Raw genomic sequence first — 26,278 nt, 5'->3', positions numbered from 1 at the left:
AAGTTTCAACTTTTGTAAAATCTCTTTTTCGATTAAAGCTATACTGTTTCAACTTTAAAAACCTTGCCAATGGGTTAACAGATATTCTTTTTATCAATATTGTAACGACTGTTAAATGCCACAAATTGTTTAATGCGTCGGGTTGCACTCTACCCATTCGGTGGCCCTCTACCCCCTACACTCGCCGTCATCTCTCCAACGTGCAACCACCGAGCGATTTATGCAAATGCAACCAATGCACTTAGCGCCGTTAAATAAACAAAAGCATTATCAGCACCAGCTCCAGCAGCAGACACAGAATGCAAAATGCAGAAATGCAAGACAATGCATTAAATTCCCTTTGCGATGTGCTGATGTGTGGAGCGCAGTGGCGGCGGCAGAGCTGCGGCAGCAGCAGCCACACACATCAAAAATTCACTATGGAACTTTTCTAAATGCACTAAATTACACATTAAGCAAGTATCTTAAATCAAGACCTGCACACGGACGCAATCTAAGCGCATAAGGCACATAAACAACCCAAGGAACATGCCCCGCAAAATGCAAATTCGCATTCGAGAGGGCAGGCAAATTGAGTTGGCATGGTCAGGGACTGCGAGTATAGAACTGGAGATAGCGGACCTATAGACTAGGGCAGCTAGCTTTGCTTAATTTGCGTGCGAGCTTACATTTTTTGCTGCCTCTGCCTGCCCTCCATCGATTATGTAAATGCGAAAATTTCCATTAAATGCATTGAATTCCATTACGAACGCATCATCATCATCATCGTCATCTCCATCGTCGCAGTGAATGAGCGAACGTTGTAAAGCAGCCAACAGATTCCAGATTCAGTGGCGGAGATCCCAGCTCGGGGCGCCCATTGTCTTGCGGTCTTGCGAATTTATAGCTCAACAACTACTACTGCGACTACTACTCAGTCCGGCACAATGAAGTCATTTGCTGTGGAATGCCCGTCGACGGCAAGTGAAAATGCCTGGTTGGCCCCGAATATCGTAAATCGTTTACTGGCTGTCTGTCTGTCCGTCCGTTTCTCGGAGGTATTTTCATTAGCCAAACACAAATTGAGGCAACACGACACGACATACAAAACCGAAAGAAAAACACTTAACATCAACACGAAAAAGACTAAGCAAGCAGCAAGGCTAAAATCGCAGTGTGGGGGGGGGGGGGGGGGGTCTTAACTGGAAGGTATAGGCCAACTTGGGCTCAACATGGCTCAGATCAGCTCAGGTGAGCTCAGAGCACTGAAAAACCAACAGAAACTACTGTTTAAACATCTCTAAACCCGCGCTGGCCATACATTTTTACCTGGTTCACCCTTTTTCAATGTTGGCCAAATGACCAAACAGAAGCTTACAGATATTTATTGTGGGTTAGCAAAAAAGGGGGCTTGGAGCCCATAATTTGGTGGTCTGTCTGTGGAGAGGACGTGTGAAAATTTCTATGTCGGCCTGCGGCGTTTGAAAATGCAGCTGGCGCAAATGTGCATTTAAATGGATCTTTTGTTTGCCGGCTTTCACTGCATTTGTATTTGGCAACGCATTTCACACTTTGAGTGGTGAAAATCTCTCTCTCTACCTCTGCTGCTCAACTCAAATGTGGCAACTGTAACTGAAAACCGAATATATTGAAAAACCTGGAAAATGTCGGCCGAAAATAGAGAGTGCGATGACGAATTCGAGCGGCCCAGCAGGACCCTGGTACTGATAATCTTCACCCTGGCCGTTTGCCTGAAGTTGGGCATCATTTTGGTGGAGATTATGGTCTGATGGAATTACCTGCAACGAGAGACAAGGGAAAAGGTCGTAATTAGTTGCTGTTTTTTTACATTTTCCCTTACATAAAAGATAAGTGTAAACAAAGAACTGAAAAGAACCGATTGATTGGGATCAAATGGTGGAGTGACTGCAGTTTTAGTTTGATCTCTCCTTTCACAGGAGTCACATTTCATCGGGGGTGAGTTGTCTTTCTGTTTCGCTTTATCGCTTCTTTTCTCGTTCCTTTTTTTGGTTTTCTTGGTTTCGATTACAAAAAGGTTTTCCTTATTAGCCCCTGTGCTCATCAGCATTTGACTTTTCCCCATTTCCCGCGCAAACAAAACGTAGGAATGCGGAAGAAAACCGCAAGGGTAAAAACATAATTTCATTTGGCCTGCTGTGCAGAGCAGTGAAAATAATTTGACAACTTACTTAAAAATATGTCACATGAAGAAGGTCAAAACTTGGTCAGGCAGGCGGAAAAAAAGGGTTGGTCCCCCTTCAGGAGCGTTGCTTGTCTGGAAAATCAAAATGAAAATCCAGAAAGGGGAGCAACTTTTATTAAAAGCTGTCAGCGCGGCAAAACCCCAAACATATTGCCCCTGCCATGCTTGGGGTTTCGGTTTTCCTTTAGCCAGCCGAAAGTTGAAACGTCATCGTGGCTTCATTACGCATTCTTCGAATGCTTCTCACCTTTTGGGCTGCTTTTTTAAAGTGAGCCCAAAAAGTTTGTTGCCCGCGTGTCCTTTGATCAAGTTCCATGCGAGGAGTCGCGGTACATATTCATTTTCACCTGTCTGGCCACCAGCCGCTGCTCTTTGATGTCCTCGGGACGCAAAAAAAGGACGAAAAGTGGGTGCTAAGGATAAGCCACGAAAGAGCGCATTTGGAATGCATAAAGCGAAGGCCCAAATTAACTCAATTGACAAACTTGGCTGACAACTCGTAAAAGGGTTGGCTAACTTGGTTAACTGTCTCGGAGGAAAAATGGAGGGAAATATCCGTAGCCGAATCCGCCTGATATGGATATTGCCACACACAATCCCTAATTAGAATCGATTTGGCTCGAGGGAGACCCTTTTACCCTTGGCCCATCAAAAAACAATTAACAATCTGAGGCACTCGATAAAATATTTAAATGCTAAAGTAAAGTGAATCTGACGGGGTGAACCCTTTTTCTTTTTTTGGTGCTGTTGTCCTGAACCTTGAGAGGAAAAGGAACCCAAAGCGAAGGCAAACAATGATAAATTACAAATGAAATTGTAAAAAGGCGCAACAGCCGAAAAAGAAATTAAGAACAAAGAAAGTTGAGGATAACAGAGAAAGTGGGAGACGAAGAACAATTAACGCTGCCACGCCCCCAGTTCGTCTGACATTTTAAGGGGGCGAATTCCATTTGGCCATGTCGACTCAATGATTACTTTCCGCCTTTGATTAATTTGAGCTCATCGATATTCGCGATGTGCAACCCTTTTTCCAACATTCGCCCGCCGGCCTAATTGCTTGCCTAATTTAATTGCCACGAGTGTAATTTGTGCCGGCCAACTGACAACTGTGACAATCGAACGACAGCCCATGAAAGTCGAGGCCAGGACTTTTGCCCTTTGGTCCTATGCTTTTTCCCCTGGCCGGATTGCAGCTCTCTAATCAGTGCATTTGATTAATGGAAACTTAACTCCAGTCCACTCGGTTCTACCTATTACCTTTTTTTTTTGGGGGGTGGAACCGGGTGGAGGTGTGTTCAAACACCTCGGGTCAAACCACAAAGTCATTTCCGCACTTTTTGGCCAGCATCATTAATTACAAAAACCAATAAAAGTGTTGGCCGAGCATTTAGGCCAAAATAAGTTGTCATCATTAGTAACAGTTACAAGTTGGCCAGACGAGCAGGCAGAATATAAAAAGGACCAGGGAGAAATGGTAACACTTGACGAATTCGACCAAGAGATACTCTCAAGGGAAATAAAAGTTAAGGTTAAAGTACCAGAAATATTAAGGAGTATATGTATTATCATGGAAAAAACAACCAGTTCTTAGTTTTCGTTAGAACTAAATCCTATACCAATTTTTTTAGTTAGCTTTAATTTACTGCCATTCCCAAACCCTTCACATCCCTTAGATACAAATGCCCATGGATAACCCAGATGAATTACGGCAAACTGACAGAGACAAGGAGCCTCGGTTACTTGCAAACAAATTGCCAGCAATTGATGAATGTCTGGTAATGAGACGCGCTGCTCAACATGGGCCAAATAAAATGCGAAGAAAAATCTCAAGCTAAACGCAACTAAAAGTCTGTCAAAAGTTGGAAAAGGGGCGGGGAAACGAGGAAGATCTAGGCGCCAGGCGAAAGAAAATGGCCTTTTGTATTGGGCCTATAAATAAATAGGCTTTCCAACTCACATACACACACACACTCGCACTGAAGCCATTCGGAAAGCAATCTGTGTAAAAGTAACGTAGTCATTAATCATTATCATATAAACATCAATTGGTGTTTAGAGTGTTCGATAGTCGGGGGTAAACAGGAGATATTCGAGGAGTGGAGCGGGTTTTTCTCTGTATTTTGGGGGCTGCATGTCTTGCCCAATGTTATTGATTGGCCATTCAGTTGGTATCGAAGTCGTTGGCCGTCTCAAGGAGTGCAGACAGCCGATTCAGCCAAAAAATAAGGAAAAAAGAGGAGAGAACGTAAGAAATCGGAAAAGAAATCGAAATGAAATTTACCGTAAATAAAAACATACCAAAATGGAGGGAGTTGAATGTAAGTAGAATGAAAAATTTAATTTATAACTGTATATATATTGGCCATTTCTTCCGCAGCAACTTCCACTTCCCTCAATTGGCCCGAAAAATCGAAGAAAAAAATTGTTTGGGCAGCAGGGAAGCTGCTTCAAAGGTTTCCTGTTTGGCCCGATTCAATGCATTAAGGCGAAATCATCTTAGCCGAAATCAAATAAAAGCGACAGACAGACGCACACACAGAAAAAATGAAGGAATGGGGACAAACTATGCTGGCCAAGATATAAATCAACAAAAATAAGACAAATTTTCGGAAGCAAGTTGCGGAGTCTCTTCAGCTGGCACCTAATCAAAGGAACCGACACAGGGACACAAAATTACATGTAATCAATTTGTCATAACAACCATCAGGGGTACACCATAAGCACATATATCTCTTTTGCCGAGTCATTTAGTGACAGTTAACCTTGAACCTTTTGAAACGAAAACGAAACCCCTCAAATGAGGCGCAAATCTTTGGGAACCACTCCTTAAGCCGACCACATTTATCATCTCCCACATGCGAGATCTTCATACTCATTAATATTTCATATTTATTTCAAGTTTCTGTTTTTCTTATTCAGAACTTGATAAAGACAGCTAAAAAACAAACTTATCTGGGCTTGAAAAATATCCCATTTCTGCTTTCATCTCCTTTGAAATGTATATAAATATAAAAAGTCAAGTATTTCTCTTTTTATCAGCCTCCAGAGCAACAACAAAATTCCTTTCGCCAGCAGGGCCATCAATCATTATCATTCCAGGCCTATACACACTGCAGCCTCCGCCACTTCCGAGTTCCATCCTGTTTTGGCTCTATCTTGTTCTGACTCAGACCTCCCATTATTTGTATATACTTACATATATTTAATTTCTTTTCAATTCAGAATTTCCCCTCCCCCATTCGCTGCCACTTGATAAATTGCTTTCGCTGGGATCAATCCATCGACTAGGCGATATTTTATTTGGCTTATTAATATTTCTATATTTATATTTGGGTCTGGTGACCGCAGATTTCAATTACAAAGTGTCACGGGCAACGAGGGAAACAAGTTGGGTTTTAATAGAATTTCTACTTTAAATGGGAAACGCTTTCTCCACCACCATCTCTCTGGCTCTCGAAGCATTTTCAATTTGTTTAATGCAATTGGGGGAACTTTCCATCTGAAAAGCGCGTCAATTGATGCACTTAGGCGCTAAGATCTCTTTACACAAAAGGCGGACACAGTTGGGGTGTGTAAATTGATTTCATTTTTGGGCTTGCCATCGTCAGACAGTGTGAAATATATATATAACTCAAAAGGCGACACGCTGGGGGGATGGGGATGGACATGGGGATGTGAGAGACCCCAGACTTTTGGATCAAGGGGTGCCACTGTTTCGAATGGGTCTTCAAAGTGCATTCGATTCCCAGGCCCACCAAGCATAAGCACACACATATAAATAACCCACTCCCTGAGAACGCATTCTTTCGTGATGTTATATGAGCTGAAAACTGTTTGAATGGATGATTAACATATATGGATGGGTTTGGGTATTTGTTTTTTCTTTCTTTATTTGGAGGGCGAAACGAAGCGCAACAAAACAAATCCGTTGTTATTGTTGCCCTGTTTGTTTCCTCGCTGGCGAAATGGCCTTCCAGTTGATATGGAGCATATGGGAAACACAAAGGGTTCGCCTGATTCAACAAGCCCCTCTGATTCACGCCTTATCAGCCCCGCAGGAAGCGGTCCTCCAACCCCGACCCACAACTCCAATATCAATTCGAATCGGGAATCGGAACCCAAACCCAAACCCAAGCCCTTAACCCATGCCCGCCGGCCAGCATCGAAATTTTAGCACCCAATGCCAATGCCTCGACACGCCCCTATCATTGTGCAAACATCAACACCATGCTCAAACTATAACAAAAGGCGTTTGGCCCTGCAATTGCAGACATAAAGGAAAACTCTTGGAAAATATTGAGAAATAAGGGAAAACAATTTACCGCCATATGCGAGCAGGCGGGTCGCCCGAGTCCTGATCCCTTTTATGGCCAATGTGTCAGCCACCGAAAATTGCTTTTGTATACACAGACAGCCCAAATAGCAGAAATAGCACATGTAGCACAAAACAACACACACACAAATTGCTGTTATCATTGTCGCCTATGGCCGGGAATTAGGAAGTATTCGGCGGGCGGAAGACATTGGCGCCAGTTGGTCTTATCACTTATCAGACAAACGGGCAGACGACAGCAGCCTAGGGGCCTCTCCAAGGTCGGAGTTCAGCTATACCCTCTGGAGAGAGGGAGGCAAAGCTTAGCAAATGTAATTTATGATACGAACCTTTAATTAGCCCGTTTCGGGGCAGCTGACAACTTTTAGGTACAACTGTCAACTGCTTTTGTATTGAGCCCAACATCTAACCTCATCGCACAAATCATCCGTAACCACCGACAACCCACGCACATCCCATTTCTCCCCTCCCCGAAATTTGACATACATTTTTCGCCAGAATTTTTCACCATCTAAAGCGAGGGAAATTCAGTGGGTTGGGGGTGGCCAGAGGACCCAGGACTAGGCCAGACTGCCAACAATGGCGTTCGTCTAGCGTCTAACAACCCCCGCACCCGACCAGAAAATAAAACCCATTCCAACGCTTTACAAACCCCAGGACAAGGCAATCATACAATTTGATGCCCTTTCGATGGGTACAGGGACTGTCATCCAGTTGACATATCAATAACCCTTACTACTTAAATGGAATGAACTGTTTGGTTAGTCTTTTGGATGGAAAGATTCCCCTATGATAAGCAGGGATGGTTCTCAGTTCTCTAGAGATCTATGTAAATATCAAAAAGAAAATGTCTTAATTTCCTATTCGGTATTACCAATTATGTTGTTTGTTTTTCCCCTTGTATGCATACAATTAAAGAGTTCTATGAGTTTATTAGAAATTGGAAATCATATATTATTAAAAATCTATTTCTTTTATGCAACAAAGTAGAATTTCAAGATCTTAAATATTTTTTTTATAATATTCTGTTTTTATACATTGCTTTTTTCTCCCCCTTGCAAGCCATATTATAATATTAAAAATTTTAAAACAAATTCAAAAGTTTCTATGACACATTTTTGTAGTCGTGAGGGTAGAAAACCCTCGGCTATATTTCCCCTAATTTCTGGTTTCCCCTGCTTGCGTGCCATAAATTATGTACGACTCACACAAGCGCACACGCACCGCTGGCACCCTCGAAAAAGAAGAAAAAAACTCACCCACTCGTCTCGACGTGTGCAAAATTAAACAAAACAGCAAGTGTGCTAAAAATTTAAAATACACAATTTTCAAAACGAAAATGTTCGTGCAATTTTCGGTTCTTGTTCTGGTTCTACCCTCCAGTTTTTGGGGGTGGTTGCTAGTGGTTGGTTCTGGTCTGGTTGCTGGCCTTTTATTTCCAGTTTTTCTACATAATATTCAGCTCGTTTTACTTTTTTTTTTTGGGTGATGTTTTTTTTTTTTTTGGCTGAAACATTTGCCCAAGACGTTGACGACGGCGGCTTGGCTCGTTCTGCTTGTTTACCCGAAGAAATGGAAAACAATTTGTATTTGGACTCGTACTCGCATTTGTATTTATTCGGAATTTACATAAGAAATAAAACAATGAGTGTGCAATTGGCTGTGGCATAATGAAATTGTGTATCTGCCGCTCAAATGAGTTGGCAATGAAAGATTACGAGGATGTGGAGAAGGAGATGCCTGCCGAAGGACTGAGGCACGTGGCTCTGGAGTGGCCCTCGGGCATTCACATTATTAAAAAAGGATTAGTTGGTGCCGCTCGTAAAATTTGTCAGGACGGTGCTTGGTCTTTTTTATGGCCAGAAATCGCACTTTTTGCAAGGTGGAGTAGGGCCAATAAAGATTAATTTGGGACATAAAACGGTAGCCGAAAAAAGTAAGAGCGGCCTTTTCGCTGGCAAAATCAATCAATTGCTTAGGTCCGTTTTTATGGCCCATCTCTAGGCCGCTAGTAGGCTCTTTAATGGCCAGAAGATGCTTAAATCCGAAAGGCTGAAATATATTTGAGGCTCTGTGTGTATGTTGGTAGAGGGAAATTAAGAGTCAACCCACACAGGAGGAGTTTTCCAAAGGGAAAGTGGGAGTAGCCAAGCCAACCCACGTCCTCAGATTAGCAGGCGACTCACAATCAGTGAACTCCTCTCGCTAACAAGGCAGGAAATACTGGATGGGTGTGGGGTTTTCGGGGGGAGAAAACACAACTGTAATTAATACGAAACATATCCACTCATTACCAAGAGACTTTATCAACGGCGCACATCTTCCGACCCGAGGAGCAAAAGAGCAAAAAGAACCAACGACAACGTCAACCTCGAATGCCAAAAGAGATGGGTTTAGGAGCAAATATGTACATATATATATAGATATAGTATGCTGCAGCAGTATCCTCCACTCAGCCACACCACACAGATCTACAACCACTGTATATATATACCGACATAATGATGGGGATGCCAGGATAAGAGTTCTGTTGGGGAGACCCAAACGGAGACCCACAAAGATGCCAACTTGATGTATGAGTCTAATAAATACAAATTTATCAGGCAGCAGCCGAAGCATACATAATTGTACAGCCAATTAGGAATGGATATAATTCAAACTTAAAGCTCGAATACCATCGAACGGGCTAGTGGCCTAGCCAAAGTCCGAATCATCGTGGGGTATTTGTATCTGTTAGTGGGTCTGATCAAAATACAAAGTGCAGACCTAATCATGATTTATACAGTCTGACTCACAGTTCAAGTTCTTGCCAATGGAAGGAGGCTAATGGCGAGGAAACCGAGGAAACAGCCGACAACCGGCAACTCAATTATGCGCAATTTAGACGAGTCCTTGCCAATCTAATTGTAGGCATTGCATTGCAAAAAAACAAACAGAGTGTAAGCAACCGAACACACGCAAAGTTTACTTTTCTGGGGGTGGTTCAGGTGAACTTTCCCCCATATTTCCGTTTTCCTGCGAATTATGAAACGCCCCAACAGCTGTGCAGAATTTTAAACACATGCGGGTGGCCTGTCCTTAAACAGAAGATTGAAAGGATGGGAAAACTTCTGGGTGGGTGTCACATAACGTCTAATTGTGGGCCAGTGGAGCCCACATGCTCGCAACGATTATTATAATAATTACGGAATCAGAAAGGGTTACGCTGGGCAAATGGATGGCAAAGGTTGGGCCGACCTAATCAGCTTAGGAATAAGATGGGGATAAAAAACGTAGGAAGGTAATCCCCCGGGAACCATTACATGCCTGACCATTTCTAATGATTTTTTTACGCTCTATGCTCTCCTTTCTATTTCTCTATTTCTACGCTCAAAATAGACACCTTTCAAGCGGGACTGAAAGACTAATCGGAGTTATGCAAGAAAATCCCGAGTACGGAGTCTGCGTTTCTGGGGTTTCGAGTTTTACGGTGTGGGGCTGAGAGTCTGAGAGACTGAGTCTGGTTTGCCGGCCGCAAGTTGCAGCAACTTTTCTGGTTAACTCTGCGTGTGGCACAACTGCAGGATGGCAGTAAGCCAATGTGCCAGGCCAACCGCAAGGCAGCCGAGAAACGAGTCGAGGCGGTACGAGCCATATCATAAACTTGCACGTAACCAGTGGGAAAGAACCGAGAGCAGTGTTGGCCAGATCGAGCAGCGAACCGTAATGCGCTGATGCACTGCAAGAAAAAGTATCTACAGGCAAACAAATTTTAAAAATTTAAAGATTTTTGAGATCTAAAGAGTATTTTTTGGATCAAAAACATGATCCTTTATGTATGGTATTAATTTTTAGTCTATTAATTGCCTTGCTAACTATTCCAGCATTAGGAATTGTAACAATAATGCCTTCCTGTACATGTTCAATTTTTTTATACCAATTTTATTTTATTTTAGTAGGCACTACTATGCTAATATAAAATTAAAATAAATTTGTATGAAAACAAAGTTTATTATATTACGCAAAAAATTATTAAAACAACTTAGTCAAGACAAAGAACTAGTCATTTTGTATACGTTGTTTAAAATTTTTAAGTGATGAATATTAAGCTTTCAGAATTCGGACTACTCATGAGCTGACGTTGCGTATTACCAGACCTCGACTATGATTTAAATATTATTTTTCTCAGTGACTGTTGGTGCTTCTGATGCTGCCACTGCTGTCGCATAGTTAAATGTGAGCTGTGAGCTATGTGCGGCACATACGAATACGAGCATCTATTGTAGCAGTAGACGCACACCCCCCCACTCCGGGTTCCAGATAAACATACACTGGCATTCCACATTATAAGCATAAATCCAGAGGGCAACCCACAAAAACTATAAAAGGACTCGTCGTTTGGGGTGGGTGCGAATGCGAGAGCGCGCATTTGATGATTAATTGCAGCCCAGATGATAAATGATTGAGGGTAATAGGAGTAGCAAACGTGGTAGCTGCTGCTTAGTTGGATTTCGGGATGTGAGGGGCGGAATGGCTGGGGAGGGGGGATGGCTTGGTGGCAAGTATTTAAGGCCCACGGACGCTTGGCCCGCACGTTTGCCTTGCCCCTCACGTCGAGCATATTTTCAGCAATTGCACGTATTTCGGATTTCCCCATCCCCAACTCCATAGCCCAAGTCTCCACTTCCTTCTCTTGGCTCTTTCGGCTCTTTTTTGCTGGCTCTGCTGAAATAACTGTTCTTCTCTTCCCGGCGAGACCAAGAAATGGCTTATACACTTAAAGAAAATCAGTCTTTGGTATTTAAAAAAGTTTTGATGAAAACATACCCTTTTCCTTAACACATACAACTATAATATACATTTTAAATTCTAAAAGCTCTTAAATTTGTAGGCAATTTAAAGGAAAATGATCGTATTTATAGATTAAAGTTTATATTATTGCTTAGCAAGGACAATTATAGCTATTCAAATTCTCAGTTCCGATTTCGAACTAACAATAGTGTTAATAAGCATAGATAGATATAACTTTATTAATGAATGTATAAAATATTTTGGTTTTCGGGGATATGTGTTAATATTATTGTATCAATATATTGTTTTTAAAAAATGTATAAGAAATGTATCATTATATTTAGGATCAAAACCACATTTCTGAGTACCATTTTCTTATGCAATGCCATTTCTCTCAGTGCAATCAATGAAGTGGGTGTGTGTGAGTGTGTCGCCCTGCTTTTGGCTTATTAGGTGTAAGTCTACGTGTGTTTGAGCATCTGTCTTCATGAATTTCCCAATGGCAGCATCGTTTTCGGAAGCATTTTCTTTTCACTTTTTTGCAATTCCCTCATTTTTTGCCACTCTTTTTCGCACGGCTGTGCGTGTGTGTGTGGGTTTTGTTTGTTACGTTTTTGCGTGTGCTAAATGTTAACTGCTGATTGCATATTGTCTGTGTGGCGGCAAGAGGTAGTCGTCGCTGATTTCGGCACTTCGGCCACGTGCAAAAACAAAAACAAGCGGATATAAAATAATGTAATACATAAACCGACTTTTATTTTGCACATACCATACAAAGCGGCTTAATTTGAAATAATTTAAATACATTAAATGGCAACCGCAGTCGGGTAATCGCTTCAAAATGTGGCAAATGTGGCGTTGCGATAAAGCCACATCAATGGACATTGATAACTGAGCGAAAATCCAATCGAATCCGCTTAGACGCTTGAATTAAAACCAATATTCTATAACAACATGCAAATCGCCAAATTCTATAAATGAAATTAATCGCAAATAGATTGGCAGAGTTGTATAGCATTCGACCATCACCCCCCCACCCCGCACTCTATTTTCACACGCATGGAAACAAAAGGAAAATCCAGTTTTTGTTCTGGTGTTTATACAGAAATGAAAGAATAACACATTCCGACCGAATCGAAATCAATCTGCAGCATATGAAATAAATTAAGAGTAAAAACCAAATACCAAACCAATCCCTTCCCCTTGTGTTTATTTTTGCTAGCATATTTCTGCTTTCTCTGCGCTTTCAAATTTGTTTTGAGTGTGCAGCATAATTTCACAGCTTAGATAAACATGCACAGAGAGCTCAAGAAATAGATAGAGATACAGAGATACGTACAGCCGAGTATGTAAATTCATATATAATACGAATGCAGATGCGGCGCAATGTTGTTTGTTTTTGCCACTGCCATCGGCGGAGCAATTGTGATCCAGCAGCTGTTCAAATGAGAAGCCTCAAGTGTTCGACCGACTGACTGAATGACTGACTGACTGACTGACTGGCGAACCGAATTACGCATCATAACCATAACATAACAGTCCCCTCCATAACAATTACAATAAAACAATAAGCAGCAGCAAAACGCAGCCGCCGCATCGGAAGCAGGCGGAAGTCAACGGAAATAAACAAAACATCCGCAAGTTCTAATTACAAAAGGCACCAAAACAGATACATTTACAGATACAGATACAATGAGGGAGGAGGTTGAAAGCTGTGGGCTGGGTGAAAGGTCGGGTAGAGAAAGTTCCAATTCGAAATGCGGCTCCTTTCTGCCCCCCAACCACCTGCCAAGTCCCGCCGAAACTTTTATTAAATGCTGCAATTTAAAGTTTTTAGCCCCGAATCAAATTTAACCGAAGAAATAAAACGGTTAGCTGATTCAAGCAGGGTGAAAACGAATTTGTAAATGCTCTTAAGTGCTCAAAAATATATAAATATCTATCTATATCTATACTATCTTGTTCCCGTTAAAAAATCTTTAGAATAGCTTACTTAGCTTATTTAATACCAGGCAATAAATATGTGAAAATGAAATTAATGTCTTTAAGGTTAACTAGAGTGAAGGAAACTCTTTTTTCAATGTATTTCAAAATATTTAAATGAACATTTTCTATGAATATAAAAATCAATATGATATAATTCTTTTAAGATCTCACAAATCAATGCTTTGAAATAATAAATTTTTGCTATTTATATGATATTTGATATTAGCGACATATAATCCAACTATAAATCTAAGAGTTTTCGGTCATAAAAATTCGAAATGACCGTATTTTTTAACAATATGATTTCATTTATTTTTAAGGGTATACAAAAGCACTTAAATCCAACGGAGCAGAGCAAAGACCAAAAAAACGTCAATCCCCAACGACGTCGGCGACAATACAAAATACGAAAAGTTATGCAAAAATGTGTACTCGAGTTCAATTAAAAGTTTTTAAGTTGTGCAAATGAAACGAGTGCATTGCGTCTTCAACTGCGACTCGCAATTCAGACGGAGAATTCGGAACTCAGACTGAGAGGCGAACTCGAATGGGAACTTTGACTTAATTGCCGCCGTGTGCTGCAAACACAGCGCCAATTTTCTTGGCCAAAAGGAATTTAAATTCGGTGAAATTCGTGTACAACAGCTCCAAATTTAGCAGACGATAAGATTAGTTTATTTTATTTGGCTCTTGGCTTTTGGCTCTGGCCGGTAATAATACTTAAACCAAATTTGACTTAAGATATTTCCCTGAATGCTTGTGTGTTTGCGGCAAGCAGTTTAAGTTGAAGGCCAGCTGAAAATCGAAGCGAATTGCTAATTTTAGTTTAACATTCGCATGGGGAATACATTTGAATATTTTGATTTGGCAAATCTATTTTTTGGCACATTCCTTGAATTTCGGCTGGCACTAGTTGAGGTTTCAATTGAGGCATGCAGCAAACGAATAAAATAAATCAAATAGACAACACAGCAAAGTGTTGTGTATGTATATACATGTACTAAACAAATAAACTGGAGGTGTGAAAAGTATCTTTAAATTGGTGCGAAGCTCAAACGGTAGCCAGTAGATTGGGATGGATTGGTATGAGATTTAAGATACAGAATACAAGGTGGTAGGTTCAAGGAGCAGCCTCTGGCGAAGAACCCTCCGTGTTATCGCAGATTTCCCTCGCAGAATGAATTACGACTTTGCGTTTGATGGGCAAACAAAATATATAAAATAAAAAAATGCCGAGAAACTGAAAGCGACACCGAGACCGAAACACAATCTTCTTATGCGTCAGGTTTTTGATAACACCAGACCAACCAGAATTTGCCCCTGGCATTTCTTAACAATAATACAACGAAAAGCAAAACAACAGAATAAAAAAAAAGCCAGCCAACAAAGCTGTCTGCAATCAGCTGGCGGCGGCTTCGATTCGTTTTATCAGAGCGTCCAAAAAGCCAAAAAAAAAGAATAAATAAATAACAACCAAACAGAGAAAGAAAAACCTCACAAACAAACACAGATACACACACACCGACATATGCATATTAAGTGTGCGAAAAAATTCGCAAAAAGTATAAGTATACATGCTATGTATTTAGTATATATATTATGCATGCCCTCAGATGATAACCGACTCTGGTCGCTGACTGCTGGCGAATTTTACTTATTTATGGGCCGGCATCTATTTATTCGGCTCTTCCTCTTGCCCGCTTTTTGCACACATATAGTATGCCCCATACCCTATATGTATCAGCCATACGTATTTTCGCATATACGCTTAGCATGCGCACACAGTTTCGCTTATCAAGAGTTTATAATTTTTAGCAATTTAATTTTAGCACACGCTCGTTCAGGTAAATTCGAGAGTGTGGAACCTTGAAACGCTTTCTGTTCATTCATTTTTTTATTGGCCAGTCCAGAGAAACAAACAAAAGATCGGACACATAAAGAAATGCTTTCATGCTATGTGGGGTATGGGAGGGGAATTTTTTAGATTCCCAATCGAATATTGCGCAATGCCTTCGAAGGAAGTCCGCATAAAGTCGGTTAATGCTTCGATAAAATACCGCTGACTGGCCTAAGCAGTTGAGTCTATGATAAATGCCTAAATACTAAATAAATAACGAACAAAACTAAGGGGTGACGTCAACTGGAGGAAAAATTATAGAGAAAAGTGGAAAGGGAAGAAATTTGATTTATGATTATGGGTTAAAAAGCCACAAGCACAATAGGAATACCCAACAAAAATTTTAAATCAAATAGGGGTCACTTCTTATTTATAGAAAAGTTTTGGAAAGTTTCAGAGGATATCAGGCGGATAGGAATATTTTTAATGAATTAACATAATATATATCTTAAAGATTAGATTTCAGTTGGGTGTTTGGTTGAGCAATATTTATGTGTAGGTCCTAATAAAATCTTTTGAGTATCAGTTAGTAGTTCTATCTCTAGAACATTTCTTTATTATATCATATATTAACGAACCTGTTGCCATTGATCCTCAATCGACGGCTGTGACGAGAAATAGCCGGTGGTGCAGATCCGCTCCAACTCGTTGAAGATATTGCCACTCGGTAGGATATCCATCTCGAAGTCCTCTTCCTCGCAAGGCAAAAACTCTAGGGACTCCGTTTTGAGGCCGTTGCTTAATGTCTGATGGGGTCGAAGAAAATATTTACTCAAACTGTTGATCGGTCAACAATTTGAGATTGGTTTTGATGTGATTTTGATTTGATTTACTACGCTGGTTGGTTACTTAGACAGACAGATATATATTTTGATTGGTTTAATTTTGATTTCAGAGAGATTTATGCATCCCGACGATGACCAATGCTGCGGGGAACAGCATTTTAGCACTCGCGATGGTTTTTATCGGCCTATATATATGGTTAATATATAGCTAATATGTATTGATCTACACTTGCACACGCTCGTTATTTAATTGTGGTATTTGTGGTTTCTTATTTACCTAAAATTTATTTAATTTCAGCACTTTCATTTGGATTTAATTTATCTCGATACATTTATGAATGCATTTCTCAATATTTTTGTGGCTGGTTGTGTGTGTTGGTTTCTGTAAATAAAAAAAGTGCAAATATAAACATTAATCATAGTGTTTGCTATAGTTGTTGTTTAACCCCAATTATGTTTTAGGCAATTCGCTCCATTTTCGTAGTACCCCTATCCCAAACATTTTCGCCGACTCATCAGCTCGAGAATTAATAATTTTCAGGTTTTTTTTTAAAGACTTTTTTTGGAACTATGCAAAGTTCATTTTCCCAGCTAGCTGACTATCCCCGCTTCTCTCGGCTGTGTACATTTTCATATCGGTTTCGGATCGTTTTAGCCAAGCTCAACACTTTTTCACTATCAAAACACAGTTTTGGGTCAGTAACCCCAATTTGAAACACACGTATACTGTATACCATGCATTCGTCGGTGTTGGGTTCGAATTTTATTATTATGATAGTCAACAGGGGCTCGGTTTTGAGCCACGGACCTGGGTTTTCGGCCACAGTTCGGCCTCAGCCTGTGTTTTTCTTTAATTTCTAAGCGTTGTCCCTCACTCCTCACCACCACTCACTCTTCCTTCCAGCACACACAAACACACGTAGAGCTGTGTAAACCCGGTCTGTTGTCGATTTTTACTACCTGTTTCTTGTTGTTGTTTGAGCCGGGCTCTTTCACAACGTTTTCGTGTTAACTGAAAAAGAACCACCAAAGCCGAACCCAAATTCGTTGACCGTCCGTGTGCGCTTTTGACTTCTTTTCCTTCTTGTATTTTGTTTTTCAGCGTTGGTTTTGGTATTATTATTTTTTTTTTTTTTGGTACAGTTTTGTTTTTGTTGCTGCATGCGGCAGCGGTTTCCCTCTCTTTTTCTGGCCAAATTAGAACTTTGCAATGCATTTGTGTTGGCCCGGGTAAAAGCAACTTTCATTACTCAGCCGGCAGTGGGAGAATTATGTGGGGAGCCAACGGGTGTCGCCGATGATGGAAAAAGCAGACTGGAAGCTATATCTTTTCTTTCAGCTATGCACAAAGGGAAAATCTAGGATTGTGGACTTGAAAATATTTTTGAACAATTATTTAAAATAGATGATTTATTGAAAAACAATGTAATAACTTTCCAAACATTAAAAAAATGTAAGACCGACTCCTATAAGTAGTTCTTAAAAAAAATAATAAAACTTATCAGGTGTTATCTATGAACAACATATACTGTTTAATGATTATGATATAATCATTATAATATAATCATTTATATGTTAATGATATGATGTATATAATATGATCTTTAAAAAAAGAAACTGTGCTGGATGGAGCATTTGGAATATATCCTTTCGAAAATTGGTGTTCTTATATTTTCTCAGCTGTTTCTTTCTAATGTCTGCTCTTTAATTTGAAGGACTACATCCTATCTGTTTCTCTATGTGCAGCCCTCTCCCTATCACAATCACAGACGATGGGCCACAGTCAATGGCATTTTTATGTTCTTGACTCTGCCCCATGTGTCCCTGCCTCTGTCTGTGTCTCTGTGTGTCTGCCATATCATTTCTGTTCTGGTCTATTCCGTTCGCTTTGTTGGCCTGTTCCCTGGTCTTTGACAATAAGCATGGCTTATTGATTTTCCAGCAGCATTCGAAGGCATTTTCATCCCGAACCTTTCACACACTTGTCCTGCGCCCTGAACTCTTCCTGTTTTATTGTTAGCCATCCAATCGCCCCCGCTCCGATCCCCTGGCGGTCGTTTTCATTTTGATTATCGAACATTTTTATCGCTTGACGTTTTTACAAGTTTGTATTATATGTATATAGAATAAAATAAAAAAAAATAAAAACTGTATAAAATGGTAGAGGGGCAGCGAAACGAAACGAAACAAAAAGTAACGTCTGGGGGTACAGTTTTTGGGTCCATTCTGGTGTGTTTTTGGCCCTTGTCCAAAGGGTTTGGCTGAGCATGAAATGAGCGGATGGCCGGTTCGCATTTCGCTTGAAACTCGATACGCTTTTCATATTGAACTTTGAGTTTTGCGTTTGGCGTTCGGCTTTCGGCGTCTGGACGGGAATGGCTGTTTGGTCTAATTAACTGGTAACCCAGTTTTTCCCCACGTTATCGCTCAAGTAAAATCAAATAAAGGAGCGTGCTCTGGTACAGCTGCTCATTAAGTTTGCCGCGGGCAAGGCGGCAAAGGCAATAATAAAATCCCAGCCCACAAGCAGACCGAAAAACAAAAACCCACATAAGCCAGACTTTTCTCCCCCAAGAATCTCTATTGCCACTCCGCCCAGCTGCATTTATGATTGCACCAGCAGCAGCAACAGCAACATCCATGGCAGACACACGTAAAGATACTTTACTCAAATACCCTTCAATCAACAACTTAACGCGCCACGAGGGCAGACAACAACGTTAACTTCCCCCGATTCTTCCTTCTTCTGCCTACGTGCGTTTTAATTTTAATTTTTTTCATTTTTTTTCTGGTTGTCTCCTTCTTTTTCCATCATGTTGCTGCTGTTGCTGGCTGGCGATGTTGCTGCTGCGTGGCCACTTCAGCGCTCAAGTTGATTTGGCTGCGAGTTTGGAGTCGCATTTGGAGTCGGAGTCTCGAGCAGTTTGTTTTTGTTTTGTTTTCCATTTTTGAAACGGAATTTTAAGCGCTAAGAAAGCGCGGGATCCCAAATGTTGTTGCTGTTGCTGGTGTTGCTGTTACTGCTGCTGCTGCTGCTGATTGTTGTTGCTGCTGCCCATCAGAAACAGAAACAGAACCACATCGCAACGACCTTAACGGACAGTCAGACTTAAGACTTGGACTCGGATTCACCCAGCCGACAGCAACAGCAACACCAACAGCAGCAACATCAGCAGACACCGGAGCAACATCAGTGGCTGCAACAACAATAGACAGTGAAAACGTCATCAGCAGTCCAACGGGTCTTTGCCTGCATTTGTGAGATTTTGTAGCTGCTTTTCATCTTCCATTTCTTCGGCTTGGGGATAGCCACACAGAGAGAAAAGCATAGTAGTAATCATGATCTTATATAATACCACAAAAACTAAGCTGAAGAATTGATCGGAACGGACTTAATTTAGCTTGAAAAGTTGTAGTACGTTTTAAGAGAGTTTCAATAACAGAAGATATGTATATCAAAAGATAAGTTTTCGTGTTGCGGATGATTACTCGTAAGCCATTGGCCTAAGATATATAAAGATTGGAATTTATATCTATCAGGTTCTAATCTAATCTAGTTATTACTCCTCAACCAACACTTTTCTAAATCTTCTGGGCAGTTTTTTCAGGCTTGTTCAGAAATGCCCTTTGGATTTAAAATTTAAATGTTTAACCAACTCATGAATGGTATTATGCAGGCTTATGTAATACTTCAAGTACTAGCAATTTCCAGATGCATTTTCTGTACCTCTTTCACTCATTTTCTTGCTGTGCACAATGACATGGCAACAGCAACACGAACTGAAATGAAATGAATTTCATTCCCCGAACTTGATTTGCCTGCTCCTACGCAAAAGGGGACAAGCTCTTCTCACATTGTATTATTTCCTGCTCGTATTATCTCCCATCCTCCATCGTTCAGTCACCCACATATACTCGTACTCGCACTCGTACCCATAGTAGCATATAGCAAACATATATGGCACATAGCCCAGAAACAAATCAACACTTTGTTCATTTCACACGTGAATTGCTCCAGAGCAAAAGCAACCGAAATGAAAGGGGAAATGTTCGTGGCCTGTCTATTTTTATATCGCATTTTGTTTACATTCCAATTCGAGTGGGAATTTTCCTCTAGGAATGGCAGGCGCACGCATTCTCAATTAGAAAATCCCATTTAATTTTCTGCTGTTGCGGTTACACGCGGATTGACATTGAAAACATTGAAAACAGGCAACAAAGTCCCAAAACCAAATTCGACACACGAGCCCCTACATCATATTACACAAGGAAAAAATGGGATTTGTAAAATAAAGACCCAAGGTTGTGAGATGTCTAAGAAATTCAATTGATTGCTTTACAAGAATATGCTAAGTAATTGTTCGTATCCCTTAAATGATTTACATTTTCAGACACATACACATCAATAGACTTAAATTTCAATTGATTTTTGGCATTCACTTGATACAAGTGCTCAAAAACTTTTTCTATCCGTGCACAGCCACAATTTTGGGGTTAAATATTTAAGGAGGGATGGAGTTCTACATTTTCCTGCGGCTTCTTTGCGGTTGCCAGCAATTAATTCATATTACGGCAAAAATGTTTCTCCGGATTTGTACCTGTTGGCAGGCTATATGCACGTTATGCCACCGCAAAAGGAAGTTCGGAAATTCTGTCAAGAGACTTCCTTCCTATTCACCATTTTACACAAATTGACCAGCAAGACAACAAGCAAATCCAAATCCGAGCCGGAAGAAGATGGGAAACTGCTGGAAGGCAGATAAAACAAAAGAAGAAATTCCCTTTCATTTTTGTGTGTTGGGCTGTTCGCGTCATTTATTTTTAGTTGGCAAACTGCTTGTGTGTTTATAAACAAAGCGTTATTTATGTTCTCTATTTTATTTTCGTACAGCCAAATAAATATTAATAAAGACCCCAGCGCGTATGTATTATATATCAAGGCGACAGTTCGACGGGGGCACTTTATTTTCGGCACCCGGCACATGTGGCATCCCCTTTAATTGGGTCTGGACCCATAAATAAGGCTAAGTCTTGTCTTTTCTGCAGGCGAGAGTGATTTTGAAAACCATTAGCGGGTATTAACCACATTCCTCTATTTTCGATCCCCCCCTTTATTAACGCCAATCTTTAGGAACACTCAGCACTGAGTAATTGGATTGCAAGTGAAGCTATCAGTAAATATTTAGTGTACCAAGAACCCCATACACTATACAATCCACAATCTATATGACAACCTGTGCCCCTCCATTTCTGTTGACATTCGGTGGAAAGTGTAAGGGGAGACCGCTGCAAGCCGAGCTGAAAGCGATTCGAATTAATCGCAGAACAAGTGCATTGGCTGTTCGATCCGCCAGCGAATATACAAATATTCTCGCACACAACACCCATCGCTATAATTGTGTGTTTCCTTGGCTATTCATATTTATACGATTATTGGTGGCGGCGCCGTCGAGTCAACCGCATTTCAAATTGAATACTATCCAGACATTGGCGTGAATCAGAAGCAGACTACGTGATCCGATCGATGCAAATGCAAGTGCAAATGCATCGCCAGCTGAAAATATTTCGCTGTAATAATAGTCACAGTACGAGAATCTGGAACGGAACCGATTAGACGTCTCGATTTTGGCCTGTGGCGAGCGATGAGTGTGGGCAAAAGTTAGTGCACAGAGGAAAAATGTCATAAAAGTCTTTATCACTTGGGTTTTTTTGTTGTTGTCATAACCGAATGGATTTTTTTCGGGGCTATGCCCAAATGATATTGTCAGAACACTTCTGGAGAAACAGAACATGAATAGCTGATATTTAAAATATAACAAATTATTTTTACTTTTTTGTAGCTCTCTGTAATTTGTTACGTTCTTCTTTTGAGTGATTCATGAGTAATAAAAAAAACCGGATTGATAATATTGAAAGAAGCATCATACATAAGCAGTTAAGGAAAATATTAAATAAAATTGTATATAATAAGAAGAGTTGTTCTGATATAATATTATTTGTATAAACCACTCAAATATTTGATATAAATTTAATTTAGAATTAAAATGATTTGAAGAATTTTAAAGCTTCCTATATTTTTATTTATTTTTTATATTATATATAGAAACAGCTCTGTATTTCGTTTCCTTGTTTAGGTTTTTTAGTAATTTATTAGACATTTGCATATTTATTACTGCCTTGACAGTCATGACATATCTGAAAATGTCCCTAACTCATATCGTTGTTCGACAGTTAAGTGACCCATTGATAATAATACCTTTATTTAGATGGAATAAAAAAAGTTGTTATGATTTTTTTCCCTGTATATGATTCTTTTTCGACTTCTATTACTCATAGCACTCATGAATAGAGGGGGTGGGGGTTGTGATTCACAGCGGACGTGCTAAAAATTGCACTTGTCTACCGGATAGCGGTAAATCAAAGCCGCACTTCGCACTGCCAAGTTAATGAGCTTTCAATTTCGGTCTTTTCCTTTGGCTTTTTTCCCGTATGCATTTTCTTGCATTTTCCTTTCGGGCCATCATACCTGGCTAACTTGCTGCTGTTGTTGTTGTTGCTGCTGTTGGAGTATCTGCAACACTTGCCACCGTAACTGCAATATTTTTTTTCCTTTTTTTTTTGCAAACTCGTTTGCACACAAACACACCGACACACTAACACCGACGCGACGCCGGCTAAGGCAAAAACAACAACTCAACTAACCAGCATATAGAACAATAATAGCAACAACGATTGCACACCGATAAGATTTTAGTCGTATACTTTACACCATAATTGCTTGTTGTTGTTGTTGTTGTGTTGCTGTTGTTTTCAGCGAATTTTTCACGGCTTTAATTTGCAGCGATATCGCCGATATTATGTATATTTTCCTATAATTCCTCTGTGTTTACAGTTGTATCTTGAATTTCACTTGTTTTCCACTAGCCGGCGATTTGTTTGGATTTCCTTTAAGTGGCAGGGGGAGGGGGGTGCTTTTCTTTTTTTTATGCAGTAGCACTTGTGTTTTCCGAGCTGTTAACAACAATGTGTTGGCTTTTTATCAAACTTGTCAGCTTATCAGAGCCGAAGATACACCGCTCGTTTCGTTTTTTTCATTTGTTTACACGCGCTGCTCACACAGATACCCACACGCACACGTACGCATTCACGGCATTAAACAAATTCGCAATCCGTGAGGTTTGTTTCGTATCTATCGGATCTGCGATGTGTGTTAATTTTTTTTTTGGCCAAAATAATTATCAATGCGATTGTGTAGATTCATCCGATAACTGCGTTTGCGATTGCGATTTTCCGAATAACCGGCAAAAAGTGGACGTGGGCAAAACACGTCTTTCCGCTTCGACTTCTTAAATTTGACTGTTATGCGCCTGTAAAGCAAAATATGTTAGAGGCCCCAAGACGCAGAGTACTGTTATCCATAACAGAATTGCACTCGGCAACGGAATGTTAAGCATAATGTTAAATGCATCTGATGGATTGCGAGATGAAAACCGAAGCTGTTGAAAATTTAACAAGATATTTAAGGGTGCCCAGTCTGATTTTTTTTAAAAAGTTATATTTTTAGCAAGCTGTGAAATTATTCTTTCATTTGAACTAATGCAACAATTTATTCAGACAAGCTATTCATTTTATTCTTGAAATGCAATATGAAAGTCAACATTTCAGAGTTTGCTTTTACGTGTCAAAACTGACTGTAATAATTTTAAACTCTTATCAATTTATTTAAATTAAGGATAACATATTGTTTGTTATGCAAACTACTAACACAGAAACAAGAACCTAAAGAATATACTAGTTATAGAGTTTAAAAGCTAAAAAATATTTCGATTCATCCATTTTATTTGAAATTATCACAAAACATGTTTGAAATGAAGAACCATTTCTTTAGCGCCAACATAGTTTCCAACTTAACATAACACAGCCACCGTTAATACTTGACGAAACAATGTTAGGCGCGCGCCGAGATACTTTTAACGAAACTGTGGTTCGTTTCGTTTCGTGAAAACGAACGCAGCCGGTTAAGAGAGCAACGAGAATGTATCTCTTTGAAAAGTATGTGTTCTCTTCGAATAAACTTTCTCTTTCATGTGCCGGAAATTTGAAGAAAATGCTTAGCAATATTTTATTAACTTAAATAATTTATCTAAAAAAAATAATATAAGTTTTATGTTTATTAAATTATTTATTTCGGTATTGTGATTAATATCAAGAATGTATTCCGCATAGACTGTTATATGCATCTACGATATTGGTCCCTATGTTAGCTAACATTTAATTCCGGCCATGACAATCAATTTCGATCATTTGGCTAATTAGCCAAATCTGGCCAAAAGCCCTGCTGAAATATGTATGCACTTCCTGTGGTGCTTCGGTGGTCTCCATATTGCTTCAATAATTGACAATCACATTGCGTATACGCCTGGCAGCAGAGTTATGACAAGCGTGTAATGTGCAGGCAGCTGGCAGTTGGCATAATTGCAAATAAACTAGCAACAATAGCCATCCAAACAAGCACTCTCTGAAACATAGCAACAGTCGGGATTCTATAAACCAAAATTGCCTTAATCGAAAAGTTGTATCTGCAAGGCAAGAGAAGGATACATCATTGGAATTCGTCCTTTGTATTCTGTTTTTCCCTTTAAGAATAATTATCGAATAACTTAAATTAATATGTAAAATTTTAATAACAATTTATATATGATACATTTTAAATTAGTTTACAAACTAGAGTTTCTTAAAAAAATAACAAGACTATTTATAAACATTTACATTTGTTAATATTTAACCATAAATAAACAAATTCTTATGGTAAAACATTTTATTAAATATATGTAGATATCATTTTTACCTCATGCTTTTAAAATATTTTAATAACTAATAAGCCCAAGAAAATATATGTTTAATATAGTTTTTAAAATAGACTTACACATTATTTTAGAAATGAGCTGATAAATATGAATCATAAACTTTGTAGAACACCCAAAAAAAAAAATAAAATTGATTTGTTTTGGAGTACCAGTTTTGATCAAATAAGTATTCATACTAGTTCCTACATATCACCAGTCAGTCATACCTGAGTTGCTTTTAGGGAATTGGGACTGTACTTAAACACATGTGCATAGATAACCCCCCATAGAGATTATGAGACGGCAAAGGTGCGTTGACAATTTGACATCTTGCTCTTCGTTTGGCTCCCTTCTAAGTTCTCAGCTCGGATTCGCAGTCCTCATTTCCCGGCTCCCAATCCCCCAGTTCTCGGTTCTCCAACTGCCGACGGCTGGCGGAAGTCACACAAATCCGTAAATGGCACAGTTTATGCCACCAAAAGCTCTACCCGAAGTTCGGGCCAAGTTAGGAGCGGCAAATTGTCCATTATCGTTGGGATGGGGGAGGGGAATGGGTAGGGGGATTGGGGAGTAAGGAGCGGGGCCCTAGGCCTAAATGGGGCGCCCAGTGCAATCGTTATTAATATTGATTGGAGCATAAACTGGCGACGGGATTCGAGCGGGATCTCCAACGCATACGGCCCGAAATGTTGTCGATTAATTGCGATTATGTAAATGTTAATGTAAAGCGCGTTACAATTTATTATGTTTGCAGGACGGCTTGCATGCAAAGTGCTTTTGCCCAAATACACATGTGCATGCTAATGTGCGTATCCGTTAGGTTGCCAAGTTTGGCTTATTGATTTAGTAGACGCTGCAAATTGCGCTTTGATAGCGTCTAATGTGACGTTTGTGCAATTGTAATGGAAATTTATGTTTGTCGGTCTGTGTTTGCGTTGGTCAGGATGGGGCACGGGCACTTGTAGGGCTCCAAAGTCCACCTGGCCTTAATTACAGGTGTGTCTGTGTCTGTGGCTGTGGCTGCCCACCTTTGGGGCACTGTATTTAGAGCACTCTCTGGAGTTTCGGGAGAAACAATTACGGCGACAGACTTGCAGATTAAGTGCAGTCGAGGGCCGTGTAAGTTCGGGATAGGGGAAGATCTTGAATTTATCAACCCGTGATCCGGAACTTAATATGTCACCACTCAGAAGTAGACACTGTAAGTACTAATCAGAATATTGAATAACTTAAATTACGCTTTATTAAAAAAATTATTAATAGGGCTGTACATTTTCAAACTAATACCTTTGAATATCTCCCATTCAAACATTAAATCGCCAATTAAAAGTTTGACAGCCTTGATGAAAACCCTATAGAGGTTGAGAACTTTAGTAAATTAGCGAAATGTTCTCATGATTTCCGCAGATTAAATATTTATAAAACTGACGCATTGCTAAAATAATATGTTTCATATAT

General features: G+C 39.9%; 2 protein-coding genes across 2 annotated transcripts in view; one reads left to right on the top strand and one right to left on the bottom strand.

Annotated features, from left to right (window-relative positions):
- LOC119550703 (Krueppel-like factor luna) overlaps window positions 1–23,311 on the bottom strand; it is a 124,114-nt gene extending 100,803 nt beyond the window's left edge. Inside the window, exons 1-2 of the mRNA XM_037859578.1 lie at window positions 22,501–23,311; window positions 15,768–16,356 (exon numbers count right to left, since the gene is read on the bottom strand). Of these exons, the coding sequence (XP_037715506.1) occupies window positions 15,768–15,869 (102 nt within the window). The 5' untranslated portion in view covers window positions 15,870–16,356; window positions 22,501–23,311. The remainder of the gene's footprint in view (window positions 1–15,767; window positions 16,357–22,500) is intronic.
- LOC119550704 lies at window positions 1,589–1,862 on the top strand. The gene has a single exon (XM_037859581.1). The coding sequence runs from the start codon at window positions 1,644–1,646 to the stop codon at window positions 1,767–1,769; it is 126 nt and encodes a 41-aa protein (XP_037715509.1). The 5' UTR covers window positions 1,589–1,643; the 3' UTR covers window positions 1,770–1,862.
- Window positions 23,312–26,278: the final 2,967 nt, after the last annotated feature.

Source organism: Drosophila subpulchrella, chromosome 2R, assembly GCF_014743375.2.
Source record: "Drosophila subpulchrella strain 33 F10 #4 breed RU33 chromosome 2R, RU_Dsub_v1.1 Primary Assembly, whole genome shotgun sequence".
In the NCBI taxonomy this organism is placed as follows: Eukaryota; Metazoa; Arthropoda; class Insecta; order Diptera; family Drosophilidae; genus Drosophila; species Drosophila subpulchrella.
The sequence above is the reverse complement of the archived record's forward strand: the minus strand, read 5'-3'. Positions and strand labels throughout refer to the sequence as shown.

Bases quoted from the DNA above. Each gene is read 5' to 3' on its own strand.
- LOC119550704 (XM_037859581.1), top strand. From the start codon at position 1,644: ATGTCGGCCGAAAATAGAGAGTGCGATGACGAATTCGAGCGGCCCAGC.